Source organism: the organism of the source record quoted next, unplaced genomic scaffold (genome assembly GCF_019419815.1).
Source record: "Pyrus x bretschneideri cultivar Hongxiangsu unplaced genomic scaffold, Pyrus_bretschneideri_v1 Contig62, whole genome shotgun sequence".
NCBI lineage: Eukaryota > Viridiplantae > Streptophyta > Magnoliopsida > Rosales > Rosaceae > Pyrus > Pyrus x bretschneideri.
This window is the reverse complement of record NW_025999801.1, coordinates 1,061,016-1,076,108: the sequence shown is the minus strand read 5'-3', so window position 1 is coordinate 1,076,108 and position 15,093 is coordinate 1,061,016. Positions and strand designations below refer to the sequence as shown.

General features: G+C 42.4%; 1 protein-coding gene and 1 pseudogene across 1 annotated transcript; one reads left to right on the top strand and one right to left on the bottom strand.

Annotated features, from left to right (window-relative positions):
• Positions 1–2,447: 2,447 nt before the first annotated feature.
• Positions 2,448–3,333, top strand: LOC125471841 (annotated as a pseudogene).
• A 690-nt stretch (positions 3,334–4,023) lies between these two features.
• On the bottom strand, positions 4,024–13,840 carry LOC103946122 (probable inactive leucine-rich repeat receptor-like protein kinase At3g03770). The gene is made up of 7 exons (XM_018647187.2): positions 12,466–13,840; positions 12,224–12,354; positions 11,710–11,950; positions 6,081–6,289; positions 5,942–5,991; positions 4,660–4,771; positions 4,024–4,527 (listed from the first exon to the last, which is right to left on the bottom strand). Exons 1-7 carry the CDS (start codon positions 13,838–13,840, stop codon positions 4,306–4,308), a joined length of 2,340 nt encoding a protein of 779 aa, XP_018502703.2. The 3' UTR covers positions 4,024–4,305.
• Between the last annotated feature and the right edge of the window lie 1,253 nt (positions 13,841–15,093).

Genomic DNA, 15,093 nt, shown 5'->3' with positions numbered 1-15,093 from the left:
TTTTAGTTTATAGGACAAATTGAAAAAGGTGTACAAGTTCATATGACATTTCAAAAAATTTCCCAATAAATTAATATAACTTAGAGATTACAATCCTTAATGAAATAGAAAAAGTTGTCCAGCTACAAATCCACCACATTCATGGGCCAAACTAGCTCCAAATGTAAAACCCCACCCCCAATTTTAAATTGTAATTTCACTTTATCCCTAAAAGTTTTTGAAATGCGCAAATTGGTCCCGTATCCTAATCATATCCGGACCCTCCCTTTTAGATTCTCTTTCTCTCTCCGTTTGCCACGTGGCATCACCCCAACTCATCCCCTTTCTCTCTCTCTTTCCCCAAGACTCTTTCAACACACTCTTCTCTCTCACTCTTTCACTCCCTATCTCTCTCTCTCGGACTCTGTGCCCGATCTACACCCACACACACACCCAAAAAGACCCCGACAACGACCCAACACCACCACCACCCTCGTAGACCTTCCATTCCTCTCCATCATCTTCATGAAGCTCCGGGGTACCCAGAGAACACCAAACCCAAGTTCGATGAATCGTGGGTGTGCAAGCCCATATCCGGCCATCTCCGACCGTTTCACAGCAAACCTCAGGTACCAACTTCTCCCTCTCACCTCTACCGTCAATTTTGTCAGTAGATCGTAAGTTATGTTGACCAAACGACGGCAACCGGAGCTCAAGAAGCTCCGGCCTCCTTCCTCGACGAGAAACGGGTCGAATGACCCAAGCTCAATGAACCTAGGCCCTTTGGGCCGTTTAAGAGTTGGGCCTTAGGCCCGTTAGCCATTAAGCCCAAACCTAAAACCCTTTTAGGTTGGGCTAGACCTTCAGCCCAAGGCCTATTAGGACCAAACCCAAAACCTTTAAATGTTTAGGCCTTAGGGCCATATAAGAGTAAGCCTTCTAGCCTTTGCATTCGAGCCCAGACCTCAGGGCCTCCAACTTGTTAACCCTTTGAATCCCAGAGACCCCAAACCCAGTAACCCTAAACCCGAGGCCTTTGGGCCAATCCACTTGGGCCTCCGGCCGATAGCTTTAAACCCAAACCTCAACCCATTTTTGGACCCAACCCGATCCAATCCTAAATTGGTTTGACCCGACCCGATTTGACCTGGACCCATTAACTTTGACCCGATCAACAATCAACATTGACTTTAACTTTGATCGGTCAACGGTCAACGTTAACTTTTTTGGGTTTTCGTCTGAAACCCCTTATAGGCTAATTTCGATATCCTGAACCTGTTTCTGACATTCATTTTCCCAAATTAAGTATTTTAAGCAGAGTTTGACTAATTGGACCGTTTATGTGCTTAGGTGTATTGTGACATTCCGTCTTCGCTAGTTTACGTGGCTCTTTGACGATGAAATATTTGTGAGTGGACCCTTCTAAAATGCATGTCTTAATAGTAGAAATGCATACATGAAAAGCATGATTTAATACTTACGTTTTATGAAACGTTTTACTAGATAACATGCTTACTGAAGCTAGTTTGAATTATCCTATTTTCCCTATAACCCATGTTCATTATAGGATATATGATGGATGACGATATAATATTTAGAACATGTTTATATATATATATATATGTGTGTGTGTGTGTGTGTGTGTGTGTGTGTGTGTGTGTGTGTTCAATGGTTTTGTACTTACCTAGTGGTCCCTATTCCGTATGCGGGCGAGGTTACGGTGTTGGCATAGGGCTAGGAAAACTAATCTCTAGCTATGGGTTGAGAGACACGGAATGGCATAAGGCTTGAAGAGATTTCCTCTGGCTACGACGCAAGGATGGGAAGCTGGCACAGGGCCTGGAGTGAGACTGGACATTCACTAGCGATTATGATATATACAAGATATGTTTTGAGATGCTACATGGCATGCTAGGGTTTTCAGAAAACCAGCCACATATTATTTTATTGGTTTTCATAAAACTTTGGGAATTAGTATGTTGATAATTTTTTTATTATATATATATATATATATATATATATATATATATATCTCTATATCTATCAACTCTATTAACTTAGTCCACTCATGTTTGTTTTGCACCCCCTCAGGACTTAGATTCGAGGCGTACAATCCTGGCGTCAAGGCACTTCTACATCGGCATCTTCGAGTCATGTTGGTGTAGGACTCATCCTTTTGTTCATTCAATTTTATATTCTGTCTTTTAGTATTCTAGTTAGTTGTATGATTTGAACACGTTCCTCTTTGCTTATTAATTATATTTAAATTTCTCTTATCTTGAGTTGTCCTAAACAACTTTGTAGAAGGGCCCAACGCCAGAAAATGCCACCTTGGCTTCCAAAAAGCCCAATCAAACCTGAAACATCACTTTGACAGCTTTGTGTGCTGATCCTTTATTTATTTGTCATAAATCAACGGCTCATCACAAAATTTGAAACTTTGATAGAACAAGTTGAAAGACTCACGAATGCCCTCCAGGTGGAATGACTCCAGGTGGCGCAAGAATAAGCATTCATCTTCATAGTATCATCAGGTAGTGGCACAACCGAATGCAGTACCAGTCACCCAGGGAGGCACCCTTAACTTTGTTGGCCAACAGCATGTATCACCTTGTGGACTTCCAACCTCTCCAAAACCTGTCAATGGGATTAGGGAAGTCTTAAGTTCTGTCTCAGATGCGCTTTTGGTTGAATCTACGGAGACTGCCTTGAATCATAAAGACCAGACGAGAAATTCTGAGACTGCCTCTGCAGCTGTTGGAGATGGTGGTTCCTTATCACCCACTGCTTCACAGCACGTTGCGTTTTTCAAAAAAGAATGAAGCAGGATGGTCGGCCAGGATATGACAATGATTCTAATCTTACGTATACTTCTAGTTTCGCTTCCCCATTCGTACCTTCGTCGTACTGGGGTTACATGCCATGCTGGGACTCTAGAAAATGGAATGCTCAATTGGCCCTGCTGGCAGCTTATCTCCTTCGTAGTCCTCTGGCAATGGCGGATGCTCAGGCAATTGTTCACCAACCTTGGGAAAACATTCAAGAGATGCAAATGTAAAGGCAGATGTAATAAACAGAACGGTACCCTTGGGTACCCAAGATATTGAGAATCGATGACCCAGATGAGGCTGCAAAGAGTTCTATGTGGTCTACCTTGCGTATCAAACAGGATAAAAATGAACTTGTAGTTAGAGGTGGTATTTTTAAAGCCTTCAGAAAGAACTCAGATATTAAACATCAGATGCTGATCGGGTCCTACAGGCAAATCCAGCAGCTCTCTCTCGCTCTCAATCGTTCCAGGAGATCGCGTTAAGGATGCCTTCAGTTCAACATACAGATAATATTGTTCACTAGTATCCTAATCCTTGTCGTTCCGTAAATTAGAATAGGGAGGGAATGCGTATCACGGCAACATTCCAGTTTAATTTGTTTTGAGGAGACCGTGTAAAGGTTCTCATTCAGCTCGATATACACAGTTTAGGATTAAGATGATATCCCTGTCTTTTTTTTCCTCGGTGACGTACCAAGGGGGCAATGTGTATTAGGAGTACATTATATAAGATTTGATGCTGAGATAGCTTGCCAGTTTCAGTTTGAGTTATGCAAATACTGAATTCGGGCCAGTCTCCTTTTCGGGCCTACTGATTGGCACGTCTTCCTCTTTTTTTCCTTTAATATGGTTCGAAATCAAGTATTCACGCTCTGCTAAAATAAATAAAACGCGCTGATATCACGGAAATCTTAGAGATACGAGGGAAGAAAATTACTTCACTCTTACTATCGGTATCGGAGTCTTGAAAAAGGATATGCATACATATAGATGTTTAGGTAGAAATTTTCATCCTTTATCATATGTTGAGTGTTGGAATCAAATTTGCACACTTCTGCAGATGTGGAGGCACAAACTCGAGCATGGTCCCACATTTAGCAGTGGTCAATTTCAACAAGCATGACATTTATCCATCTCCAATTGCAATATTAGAAATGGAATCAGTGCAGACTGCAGAATTGTTATAATTTCTACCATTAAGTAGTCATCTCACGCACTATAATTTTTTCTTTATTGGGATACCAGGATCCTGGAGCTCATGAGAGAAAAATACATTTTAAAAAAATTGACAGTACGAGGGGGAGTTTTATAAAAAGTTACACCTAATTACAAGGACATAATAACATAATACTAACATTAAGGGTTTACAGAGCTCATACATTTGCCATTTGGTATGGTGCATTACAAACAGTGTTCCCTAACTGATGAAAACATAGGAGGAAGATGAAGGTCAGATTAGCTGGAGTTGGGGTGATGAAATGGGCGAGCCCTGATTACTACTCAAAAAGTTCATCTTTCGCTGAATCCTGAACCTGCGCTGCAAACTGCAAATTCCAAAGAATGTCTTCGACTGAAGGCCTATCAGCTACCTCATCGGAAAGACATCTCACACATATCTCCATCATTGTCTTCAGCGATTCATCCGAGCATTCCTTGTGCACTGCTGGATCCACAATGCTCCTTCGAGCTGTGTCATCAGTGTTCAAACTTACTTGTAACTGCGTAAGAAACAACCAAAACAGAATTTCTGGTTTAGCTGGAGAAAGCAATATTTGTTGGTTCAATCAGGATGATTTCAAAGAGTTTGAGCGTAAAAGAAAGAACAAATTGATTGAAGAGAAAACACTCACAAGGTCTTTCAAAACACCAACTTCATTTTGGAACATGATAGGCCTCCCCAAAATGATTTCTAGCAAGATTACTCCAATATCATAAACGTCATTCTTACACTCATGGTTAACCCTGCAAAAGGGAGTAAGTAACAAAATCATCCAGTATGTGTGCACGTGTATTACATTCATTTGTATGCAAAATGAATGTAATACAAGCATACAAATAAAGAGGTTTGCACTTATTTCAATTGGATTTATCTTCTATACTAAAAGAGTAACCGTGTCGGGTAATGCTGATGAAACTATGACTAAATACACAAAATAAAAGAGCTTATAAGGATTTAATGAGATACCGAAGCAACACATTAGACAAAAGGCGGGATTATTAATGCATTTCTGTGAAGCTAGAGGGAGACTAAGATGAGGAACTTCGTTTAGAATGGTGTCATTGTTACTAATGATGATCAGTAACTGAACCAGACAGGTACTGATTGATGAAATTGAGGTTTCACCATAAAACCAATTGGCAATACGGGGAGTAGCCCAAGATCATATAAGTACATAGCAAACCTTGTCCCTCATCGATGTGGGACAACTCTCAACACACCCCCTGCACGTGTGGCGGATTTTTAAGCCTACACGTGGACAACAACTGGTTGGCAATATGGGGAGTAGCCCAAGATCATATAAGTACATAGCAAACCTTGTCCCTCATCGATGTGGGACAACTCTCAACACACCCCCTGCACGTGTGGCGGATTTTTAAGCCTACACGTGGACAACAACTGGTTGGCAATATGAGGAGTAGCCCAAGATCATATAAGCACATAGCAAACCTTGTCCCTCATCGATGTGGGACAACTCTCAACACACCCCCTGCACGTGTGGCGGATTTTTAAGCCTACACGTGGACAACAACTGGGTGACGTGGAGCGCGTGTGACTGGCTTCACACGAGGACAACCCGCTTTGATACCATGATGAAATTGAGGTTCCACCATAAAACCAATTCGCAATATGGGGAGTAGCCCAAGATCATATAAGCACATAGCAAACCTTGTCCCTCGCCAATGTGGGACAACTCTCAACACTTATATGATGATTAACATGAAGCAACTCAAGGTGAATTCCTTATATAACTCAAAAATGAAGCTTTGCAGAAAGCGTAATTTAAAATTTTGTGGAGGAGAGCTTCAAGTATTTGTCTAGACTCTGCACCAAATAACTGAATTTATTGGCCTAGCTCGTACGCGTTTAATATGTGATTTCTATATAACTTTGGAAAGTAGACATGCTAATACCTAGTTTGAATGCTTCCTTTCGGTGCAGGGGAAGAAACTGTAGTACCCACCTGTTGGATTAAAAAGAAAAAGTTAACTCGGAGGACAATGTCGAGGGGTATTTTAACTCACCAAAGCAGTATATTTTTGTAGGTCTTACCGTTCCCCTGTTGTTTTCAGCTAAAAGAGGTAGGTTATAACTGCTTATTTTCACATGAAGATCGTGATCCAATAAGACATTTGTTATCTTGAGATTATTTGATTTTACACCAGGAACAATCCCTGTATGCAGAAACTGAATACCCTTTGCAACTCCAATTGCAGCTACTATTCTCTGCGCCCAAGTAAGCTTTCGTCCTGGAGGTCCTTCTGCCAAACTAAGTGTTAGACGTGAATATCCAGTTTCTCCCAATGCAAAGATGTTACAAACAGAAGCAATCAAAGAAGACGAAGAAATCAGTAAAGAGTAATAGATGACTGTCCATTGCCACATATATGTATGCAATGTTGAGCAATTAAATAGGTCTCACCTAGAAACCTTCTGCTAAAAGATACTGATAACACGTCATCGGCATTTCATGCATTAGATATTATACTTTAATTTAAATCATGACTGATTTTTTTTTCTTGGTTTCACATGAATTACGTATAGAATACGGGATATCATCATAATCTGAAATCCCTTTCTACAATTAACAGAAGAATGATTCAGAGTTACGCAACTGAAAATGCAACCATTAATCCTGAAAAGTGTTAAGGAATCTCCCACATCAACTGCACAAGTGGAATACAACCTGGACAGCAAGCACTGCAACATTCCCTGACAGCAGATTATGGACAGCAAGCACTGCAACATTCCCTGACAGCAGATTAGCACATGGTACAGCTCACAGCTCATGTGCTCTGATGTGTTGCAGCATGGACAGCAAGCACGCCATCTTTACAACATTAGTTTATTGTGTGTGTGTATGTAAGATGTATATAAAACAACTTAGCTTATCAGAATGTAAATTAACAAAACATATCAATCTTATATGGTATCACGAGCCTAAAAACTCCAACGAGCATTTTTTTTTCCTCTCTTTCCTGTCTTCATTCATGGCCACTGATGCCGCTGCAACCAACCTTCTACCAGACCTCAACTGCACTACTCCCACCTTGATCACCATAAATGCTACAGCCCAATTACCTGTGAAACTCACACCCACCAATTACCCATCCTGGCGTGCTCAGTTCAACGCCCTTCTTTACGGCTACGACCTCATGGGTTATGTGGATGGTTCTCATCTCTGCCCATCAACCACTCAAACCGTGCTTCGCACCTTTTGGATTCGGCAAGATCAACTCCTCCTTCATGCTATTCTTGCTTCCGTCTCCCCGCAGGTCATCTCCCTTATTGCCTCTGCCAAGACATCCAAGGAGGCTTGGGACAAGCTTCTTCATCTCTTTGCTAGCAAAGCCCGTGCCCGCGTTCTTGGTCTCAAAGAACGCCTTACTCTCCTACGTCGTGAGAACAAGCCAGTCTCTGAGTATCTACAAGAAGTCCGCATTATTGCAGACGAGCTTGCCATCATTGATGTCCCCCTCTCTGATGATGATCTCCTCCTCTACATTCTTAATGGTGTTGGCTCGGACTTCAAGGAAATTGCTGCGGTAGTTCGTTCCCGAGACACCTCAATCTCTTTTGAAAACCTGCATGACAAACTGGTTGAACATGAAGCTGCTCTCAAGCGCGATGATACCATTGTTGTACCCCCAGTGATCACTGCCAATGTCACTCAGACATCTCGCTTCCACACCTCAAATCGTGGCTTCCGCTCTCACCACTCCAACTCCAACCGTGGGTCCTTTCTATCCCGCAATCCTTCTCGTAGTTCCTTTGAGCACCCCCACACATCTTCCATTACTACCAATTCTCGTGGTTCCTACAAGCCCATCCAACAATCCTTCACCGACAATGGTCGCCGCTCTACCAACATGAACAACACAGGTTATCGTGGTTTCTGTCAATGGTGTGGCACTCAAGGTCATAGTGCCAAACGCTGCCCTCAACTCCAATCTGGACCTTCCAGTCCGCTCGTGGCCAATCCTACCACCCATGGCCGGTCCACCTCTTCTCCAACATGGTTGCTTGATTCTGGTGCCTCTCACCATGTTACCTCCAATGTCAACACTCTCTCTGGTACAGCCATATATGATGGTCCTGATGAAATAATTATTGGTAATGGTTCAGGTTTGGGTATCACACATGTCGGTTCAACCACTTTACCCTCCTCATCCTCCCAATCCTTTAGCTTATCAAACGTTCTATGTGTTCCTTCTATGAAAAAAGACATTATTTCTATCTCTAAATTTAATAAACAAAATAATACCTCTATTGAACTTTTTCCTGATTTCTTCCATGTCAAGGATCTGAGCACGGGGGCGGTTCTTCTTCGAGGCCCGAATAAGGATGATGTGTACGAGTGGTCTCCTAAAACATTTCATCAACCACAGGCCATGGTGGGTGTGGTGGTCTCTCCCAACCTCTGGCATCGTCGTCTTGGTCACCCCAGCCATCAAACTCTCCAACAAGTCCTTCGTATGTCTTCCATTAATGTGTCCTCCAAGTTGTTCAAGTCTGTTTGTCATTCATGTCTATGTAATAAAAGCCATCGTCTCCCGTTTGGTACTTCGTCTCTCACCAGTCATGGTGCATTAGACCTCATTTACAGTGATGTTTGGGGCCCTGCTCCATACTCTTCAATTGATGGTTTTTCTTACTATGTTATCTTTGTTGATCATTTTACAAAATATATATGGCTCTACCCTCTCAAAAAGAAATCTGATGTGTTTTCCACTTTTGTCACCTTCAAAGCACTTGTTGAAAATTACTTCAAAAGAAAAATCACTAGGTTATACACTGATGGTGGGGGCGAATTTATCAAACTCCAACATTTTCTCTCATCCAATGGCATCACCCATCTCCTTACACCACCTCACACTCCTCAACACAATGGAGTCGCCGAACGACGACATCGTCATATTGTTGAAACTGGTCTCACACTTCTTCATCAAGCTTCTTTACCTCTCACCTATTGGTCTTATGCCTTTAAAACAGCTACCTATCTTATCAACCGTATGCCCACTCCGATTCTTAATAATCTCTCCCCATTCACTCAACTCTTTGATGAACAACCCAACTACTCCCGTCTTCGTACATTTGGGTGCTTGTGTTTTCCTTGGTTACGTCCTTACAATTCCAATAAATTACTCCCTCGTTCCCGCCCATGTCTCTTCCTTGGTTACTCATCCAATCAAAGTGCGTTTCATTGTCTTGATCTTTCCTCCCACAAACTTTTTATCTCTCGGCATGTTCAATTCGATGAGTCCACTTTTCCTCTTGCTAACCTTCCTTCCTCCACTCCCCATGTCACGGTTGATAACTCTCACACTTGGGTCTCTTCTCTTTCTCCAGTTTCTCATGTTCCTGTCCACTTACCCACCAGGCCTGTTGAGTCGGTTGTTTCTTCTTCACTGCCATCACACGTCACAACATTATCATCATCAGAATCTGTCCCTGTCTCAGAACCGTCACCATCCGCTGCCCCGATCCCTATTGCTGCTGCTATCCCTTCTCTCTTACCGTCACCCAATCGCCAAGCATTGGTCCCTACCTCTACCGCACCTATATTCACCCCACCACATTCTTCAACCCAACCTGATCACGTTCAGCAACCTTCTCCCAACAACCCCGTTCGTACATACACTAGAAACCCTCATAGGACTGTTGTCACCTTTCCATCCTCTAACCCAACCTTCCCCAACCCCCCCGTACCTCCTGTGCTCCCCAATCATTCCATGATCACCCGTGCCAAAGCCGGTATCCACAAACCCAATCCTCGGTATGCTATGATTGCTACTAAACATCCCATTCTCTCCTCAGTTGAACCGACATGTGTCTCTCAGGCTGTCAAGGATCCCCTTTGGCGACAAGCAATGTCCAATGAGTTCAATGCGTTAATTCGCAATGGTACATGGGAGCTCGTTCCTTCCCTTCCCTCTCAAAATCTTATTGGTTGTAAGTGGGTGTTTCGTATCAAACAGCATCCTGATGGCACTATTGACAGGTACAAGGCACGCTTAGTTGCCAAGGGTTTTCACCAACGTCCTGGTGTTGATTTTTCAGATACTTTCAGTCCGGTGATCAAACCTACTACCATACGCATTGTTTTGCATCTTGCCGTGACTAATGAATGGCCAATTCGTCAGTTGGACGTCAACAATGCTTTCCTTCATGGCACACTCCGTGAAAATGTCTATATGGTCCAACCACCTGGTTTTGTTGACTCTAATCATCCATCTCATGTGTGTAAATTGAGAAAAGCCCTCTATGGCCTCAAACAGGCTCCCCGGGCATGGTACAAGGAATTACACTCATTTCTGCTCTCCCATGGCTTTGTCAATGCCATCTCTGATGCCTCACTCTTTCTCTTCAAAAATGGGACTGCTGTAATTTATTTTTTGGTTTATGTTGATGATCTTCTTATTACAGGAAACGATTCCTCACTTGTAGCAAAGTTCATTCACCTGTTGGCAACTCGGTTCTCCGTCAAAGACCTGGGCTCCCTACATTACTTTCTTGGTGTTGAAGTCCTTCCCACAGCCACTGGCCTATTTCTCTCTCAGCACAAGTACATTCATGATCTTCTTGTTAATGCCAAGATGGATGGTGCAAAGGCTGTCAGTACGCCTCTCTCCACCACTCACTCACTCATGCTCCATGATGGCTCATCCCCAACGGATCCCACTCCCTACCGTCGTCTTGTTGGTGGACTTCAATACCTCAGCCTTACACGCCCTGACATCTCCTTCACAGTCAATAAGCTCTCTCAATTCATGCATTCTCCTTCCGAGACTCACTGGCAGGCGCTCAAGCGTCTTCTCCGCTACTTGAAGGGTACCCTTTCCTTTGGCCTTCATCTTTGTCGTCGCCCCTCTCATCGTCTCTATGCCTTTTCCGATGCTGACTGGGCTGGTGATCGTGATGATCGCAAATCTACGACTGGCTATGTTGTCTATCTCGGTGGCAATCTCATCTCTTGGAGCTCCCGAAAGCAGCGCTCTGTCTCTCGCTCCTCTACCGAAGCCGAATATCGGGCCATTGCTGCCACCACTGCTGAACTCATATGGATTCAGTCCTTACTGCGTGAACTTGGCATTTCTCTCCCCACAACACCGGCTGTTTCTTGTGATAACATTGGAGCCATGTTCTATTGTGCTAATCCTGTTCTCCATTCCCGTATGAAGCATATCGATATTGATTTTCAGTTTGTACGGGATCGTGTCACTCATGGTCTTCTTCAAGTCTCTCATGTCTCCACTACTGATCAGCTTGCAGACGCTCTGACCAAACCCTTGTCACGTCCACGTTTCCATCTCCTTCGTTCCAAGATCGGTGTCTCCGATGGTGCCACCGTCTTGCGGGGGCGTGTTAAGGAATCTCCCACATCAACTGCACAAGTGGAATACAACCTGGACAGCAAGCACTGCAACATTCCCTGACAGCAGATTATGGACAGCAAGCACTGCAACATTCCCTGACAGCAGATTAGCACATGGTACAGCTCACAGCTCATGTGCTCTGATGTGTTGCAGCATGGACAGCAAGCACGCCATCTTTACAACATTAGTTTATTGTGTGTGTGTATGTAAGATGTATATAAAACAACTTAGCTTATCAGAATGTAAATTAACAAAACATATCAATCTTATAAAAAGCAGTATATGTACATGAAAAGCAACTTTACCAGAAATGCAGCCTCTTAGAGTTCCATTTGGAACAAACTCAAATACAAGAAATATTCTGCCGACCCCTGAATCATCGGGATGGTACTCCAAGCAATGTCCAAGAGCACTAACCAAATGGCTATGTCTCAGTTTTGAAATCAGCTCAAGGTGGTGCGTGTAGACTTGTGGAGCCTGCCTCTTTCTCATTTTCAAGCCTCTGATAGCAACAAGTGTTCCATTGGTGAGCTTCCCTCTATACATCTGCCGTTGTTGTTACAAAACAACAAACATTTTAGAGTGACAAATTTGCATTTCACTAGATCATAAAGACTAAGACATTCATATTATAATTGCCAGAGTATGCTGAGAACTTTTAAGTATTTCCCTGAAATAAAAGTCCACAGGACAATTAGCTACAACAGAGAGATTTTACAATTCAAATGTTATGTGTTATTGTATTTCAACGGTTCTGAACTATGGCAACTTGCAAATTGAGAGAACATCGTATCGCTATCAGTAAGTAATGTTGAATACCTGTCCATGTTTGCCTTCACCAAGTAATGTTGAATCATCAAAGTCATTCGTAGCTTCCTTGAGCTCCTCCAAAGAAAATGTTCGATAAGCAGGAACGCTGGCTCCCAGCTTCATTGTTTCTGATATATATTCTGCAAATAAAGGACTCTCCTACTGTAATTATGTATAAAGGAATGTGATGGTGAGTGATTCTCGTGATCCTAATTTACAGAGAATGAAAAGGAAAGAAATATCAAAATTACTTGCATCCGAGAGTAGCTTGGCTGTGTTGACTGTTGAAGCTGAATCTCTAATCAACCGTGTTCTGGGACTTTTAACAGGCAGCTGTTCGCCGTATAACCACTTAACAGCCATGAAAGCCAGAGCAACAATTGCAGCGGCACCCACAATGCCTGCCAGGGCTTTTGATGCAACGACTTGTTTAATATCATGAAGCCTCTTGCGCCTTTCGTCACCCGGAGGCGGTATCTCCACCGCCAGAGCTTCATGGTGGCACAAGGTAGAAGGATGCTGCTGCTGCTTCTGGTCCACATTCGTCAAACAATTCCCGGAATAGAGAACAACCACACTGCTGCTCTTCGAACCCCGGTTTTTGAGGCAAGTGGGCAAGTCCCCTGCCAAAAGATTTGAGGACAAATTCACAAAAGCAAGCTCAGCATTGCAAGACATGTTCTTGGAGAGCACTCCGGTGAATTTATTTCCGGCAATGTCAAGATAATTGATGGAAGGCAACGACAGCCATGAAGGCGAAAAAGGCCCCACGAATTGATTGAGTGAAATGTCAAGCCTCTGGAGCTGAAAACCGCCTCGGAATCCGGTCTGGATTCCAAGGCGAAACTTGTTGTTTCGGAGCACAAGGGTTACCAGCTTGTTCTTGGAACGCAAGCTTGGAAAACGAGGCCCGAAATAGTTAGCTTCCAAATCAAGAAATTGCAAGTTTGTGAGGCTTTTGAGGTCAGGAACTTCGCCGGCCAGGAAGTTGTGGGAGAGAGAGAGGACTCTGAGGGTTTGCAGAGATGCCAGAGAACGCGGGAGAAAGCCGTTGAGGAGGTTGTGGTTCAAACTGAGAACGGCCAACGACCGAAGCGAAGCCAGCGACGGCGGGAGTCGGCCGGTGAAGTTGTTGCGGTCGAGGATGAGAGTCTGGAGGTTGACAAGGGAGGAAATGTGGGGAGGGATGGCGCCGCTGAGGTAGTTGGAGGTGAGGTTGAGAATCTCGAGGGAAGATAAACCGGCGATGGAGGGAGGGAGTGGGCCCCAGAGGCGGAGAGAGACCAGAGATAGGACTTTGAGGGTTGGGAAGGCGGAGGCGAGAGCGGAGAAGAGAGAGTGGGTTGAGAAGTCACGCGGCAGCGGAGGGAAGGCAGCTCCGCCGCCTGAAATGTGGAGCTGGGTAACGTTGCCTTGGTAGCAAGAGAGAGTGAGCGAAGGAGTTGGTTCAATGCTGCACAAAGAGTGTCCGTCCTTGGAACTGACTAGGTTTAGAGGTGGTGGGTAGTTGAGGAGCTGCTGGATTTTCAGAAGGCTCTCAGACTCCGACTCAGTAGCAGCACCTGAGTGGTGGACGGAGAAGAGGGAGGATATCAACAGAAGAAGAAGAAGATGTGAGTTCGCCATTGTTAAACTTAACTGAGTAGTTGAGTGAGTTGCAGAAACCCAAAAGGCTTCACTTCTACAAAATTTTCCTTCTTCAATTCATCTTCTAGCTGGATTTTGCTATCAACCAATCACATGTTCAGTTGTATCAAACTAATAACCTGATCATTTCCTATTTCATTCATTTTCTAATCTAATCTTCGAACTTGAATCCAGAGGATACCTTTGTTTATTTTGACGATGAGGAGTGTTGTCCCGTACACATTAAAAAGTAAAAAAATTATTTAACGTGTACGGGACAATACTTATAGGAACTATTATTAATTAGCTCAACCTATAAATCTTTCGCTTATTAAAGTTTGAATTCAACTACTTTCTAATTTGTGTGATATTTATGCAAAAATATTAGTTATTACACAATTTACATTGCGTCTTTATAAAGACTTCCACCTTGTAGGCCTCAAAACATAGGTTTCCTTTTTCCACAAGAACTCTAAACCATTCGATCACATGATAAGTTTACAGGCAACGCCACTCTCTTCCACTTATGAATTTCATATGTAAAAATAAAAGAAAATAATGGAAATAATTTGAAAATTTTGAGTTTTAACGATAATGATAAAATAAATGGTAAAGTGAATAGTATTATGATTTATTTTTTAGTGTAAAAATGTGACTTTTCGTTAAAGTGAACAGTACCGAGAACTTTTCGTTAAAGTTTCCTAAAAATAAGGATGAACTTTTAATTTAGTCATTGAATTATCACCTGAGTGAAAATTACATTCCTAAACTATTTTTTCAGAAAAATTAGTCCTTGAATTAAACAAATATGCCAATTACATCATTAATATTATATTTGAAGCTATTATATTTAATTTTCTGTTAATTTAAATCACGTCACTTGCATATGATACACATTGAACGGTAGATTGGTAATTTTATATAAAGGAATAGTGTATGGAGCTAACTTTAAAGGGTAAATTAAAATTAAACATTAGATTCGCAACCTATATGAAATGTTAAAGGCTTATTGGCGAGAAAATGACGGTATTACACTCTAAAGTGTGTCAAGTGACTTAAGTTAACAAAAAGGTGAATAAAATAACTTTGAATATAATAGTAGGGATGAAATTAACAATTTTAATGAATTTATAGACTTATTTTACCAAAAAATAATAATAATTTAAAGATTAATTTTTACTAAAATGATAATTTAAAGACTAAATTGACACTTCATACTAAAAACAAATAATTGTAGTAAAGTACGATGTTGG

Excerpts from the sequence above, each read along its gene's own strand:
- LOC103946122 (XM_018647187.2), bottom strand. The coding sequence starts at position 13,840 with ATGGCGAACTCACATCTTCTTCTTCTTCTGTTGATATCCTCCCTCTTC. Across the intron at positions 5,992-6,080 it reads CTGAAAACAACAGGGGAACG|GTGGGTACTACAGTTTCTTC; the intron begins GTAAGACCTACA and ends TTAATCCAACAG. Across the intron at positions 4,528-4,659 it reads TTGGTGTTTTGAAAGACCTT|TTACAAGTAAGTTTGAACAC; the intron begins GTGAGTGTTTTC and ends TTTCTTACGCAG.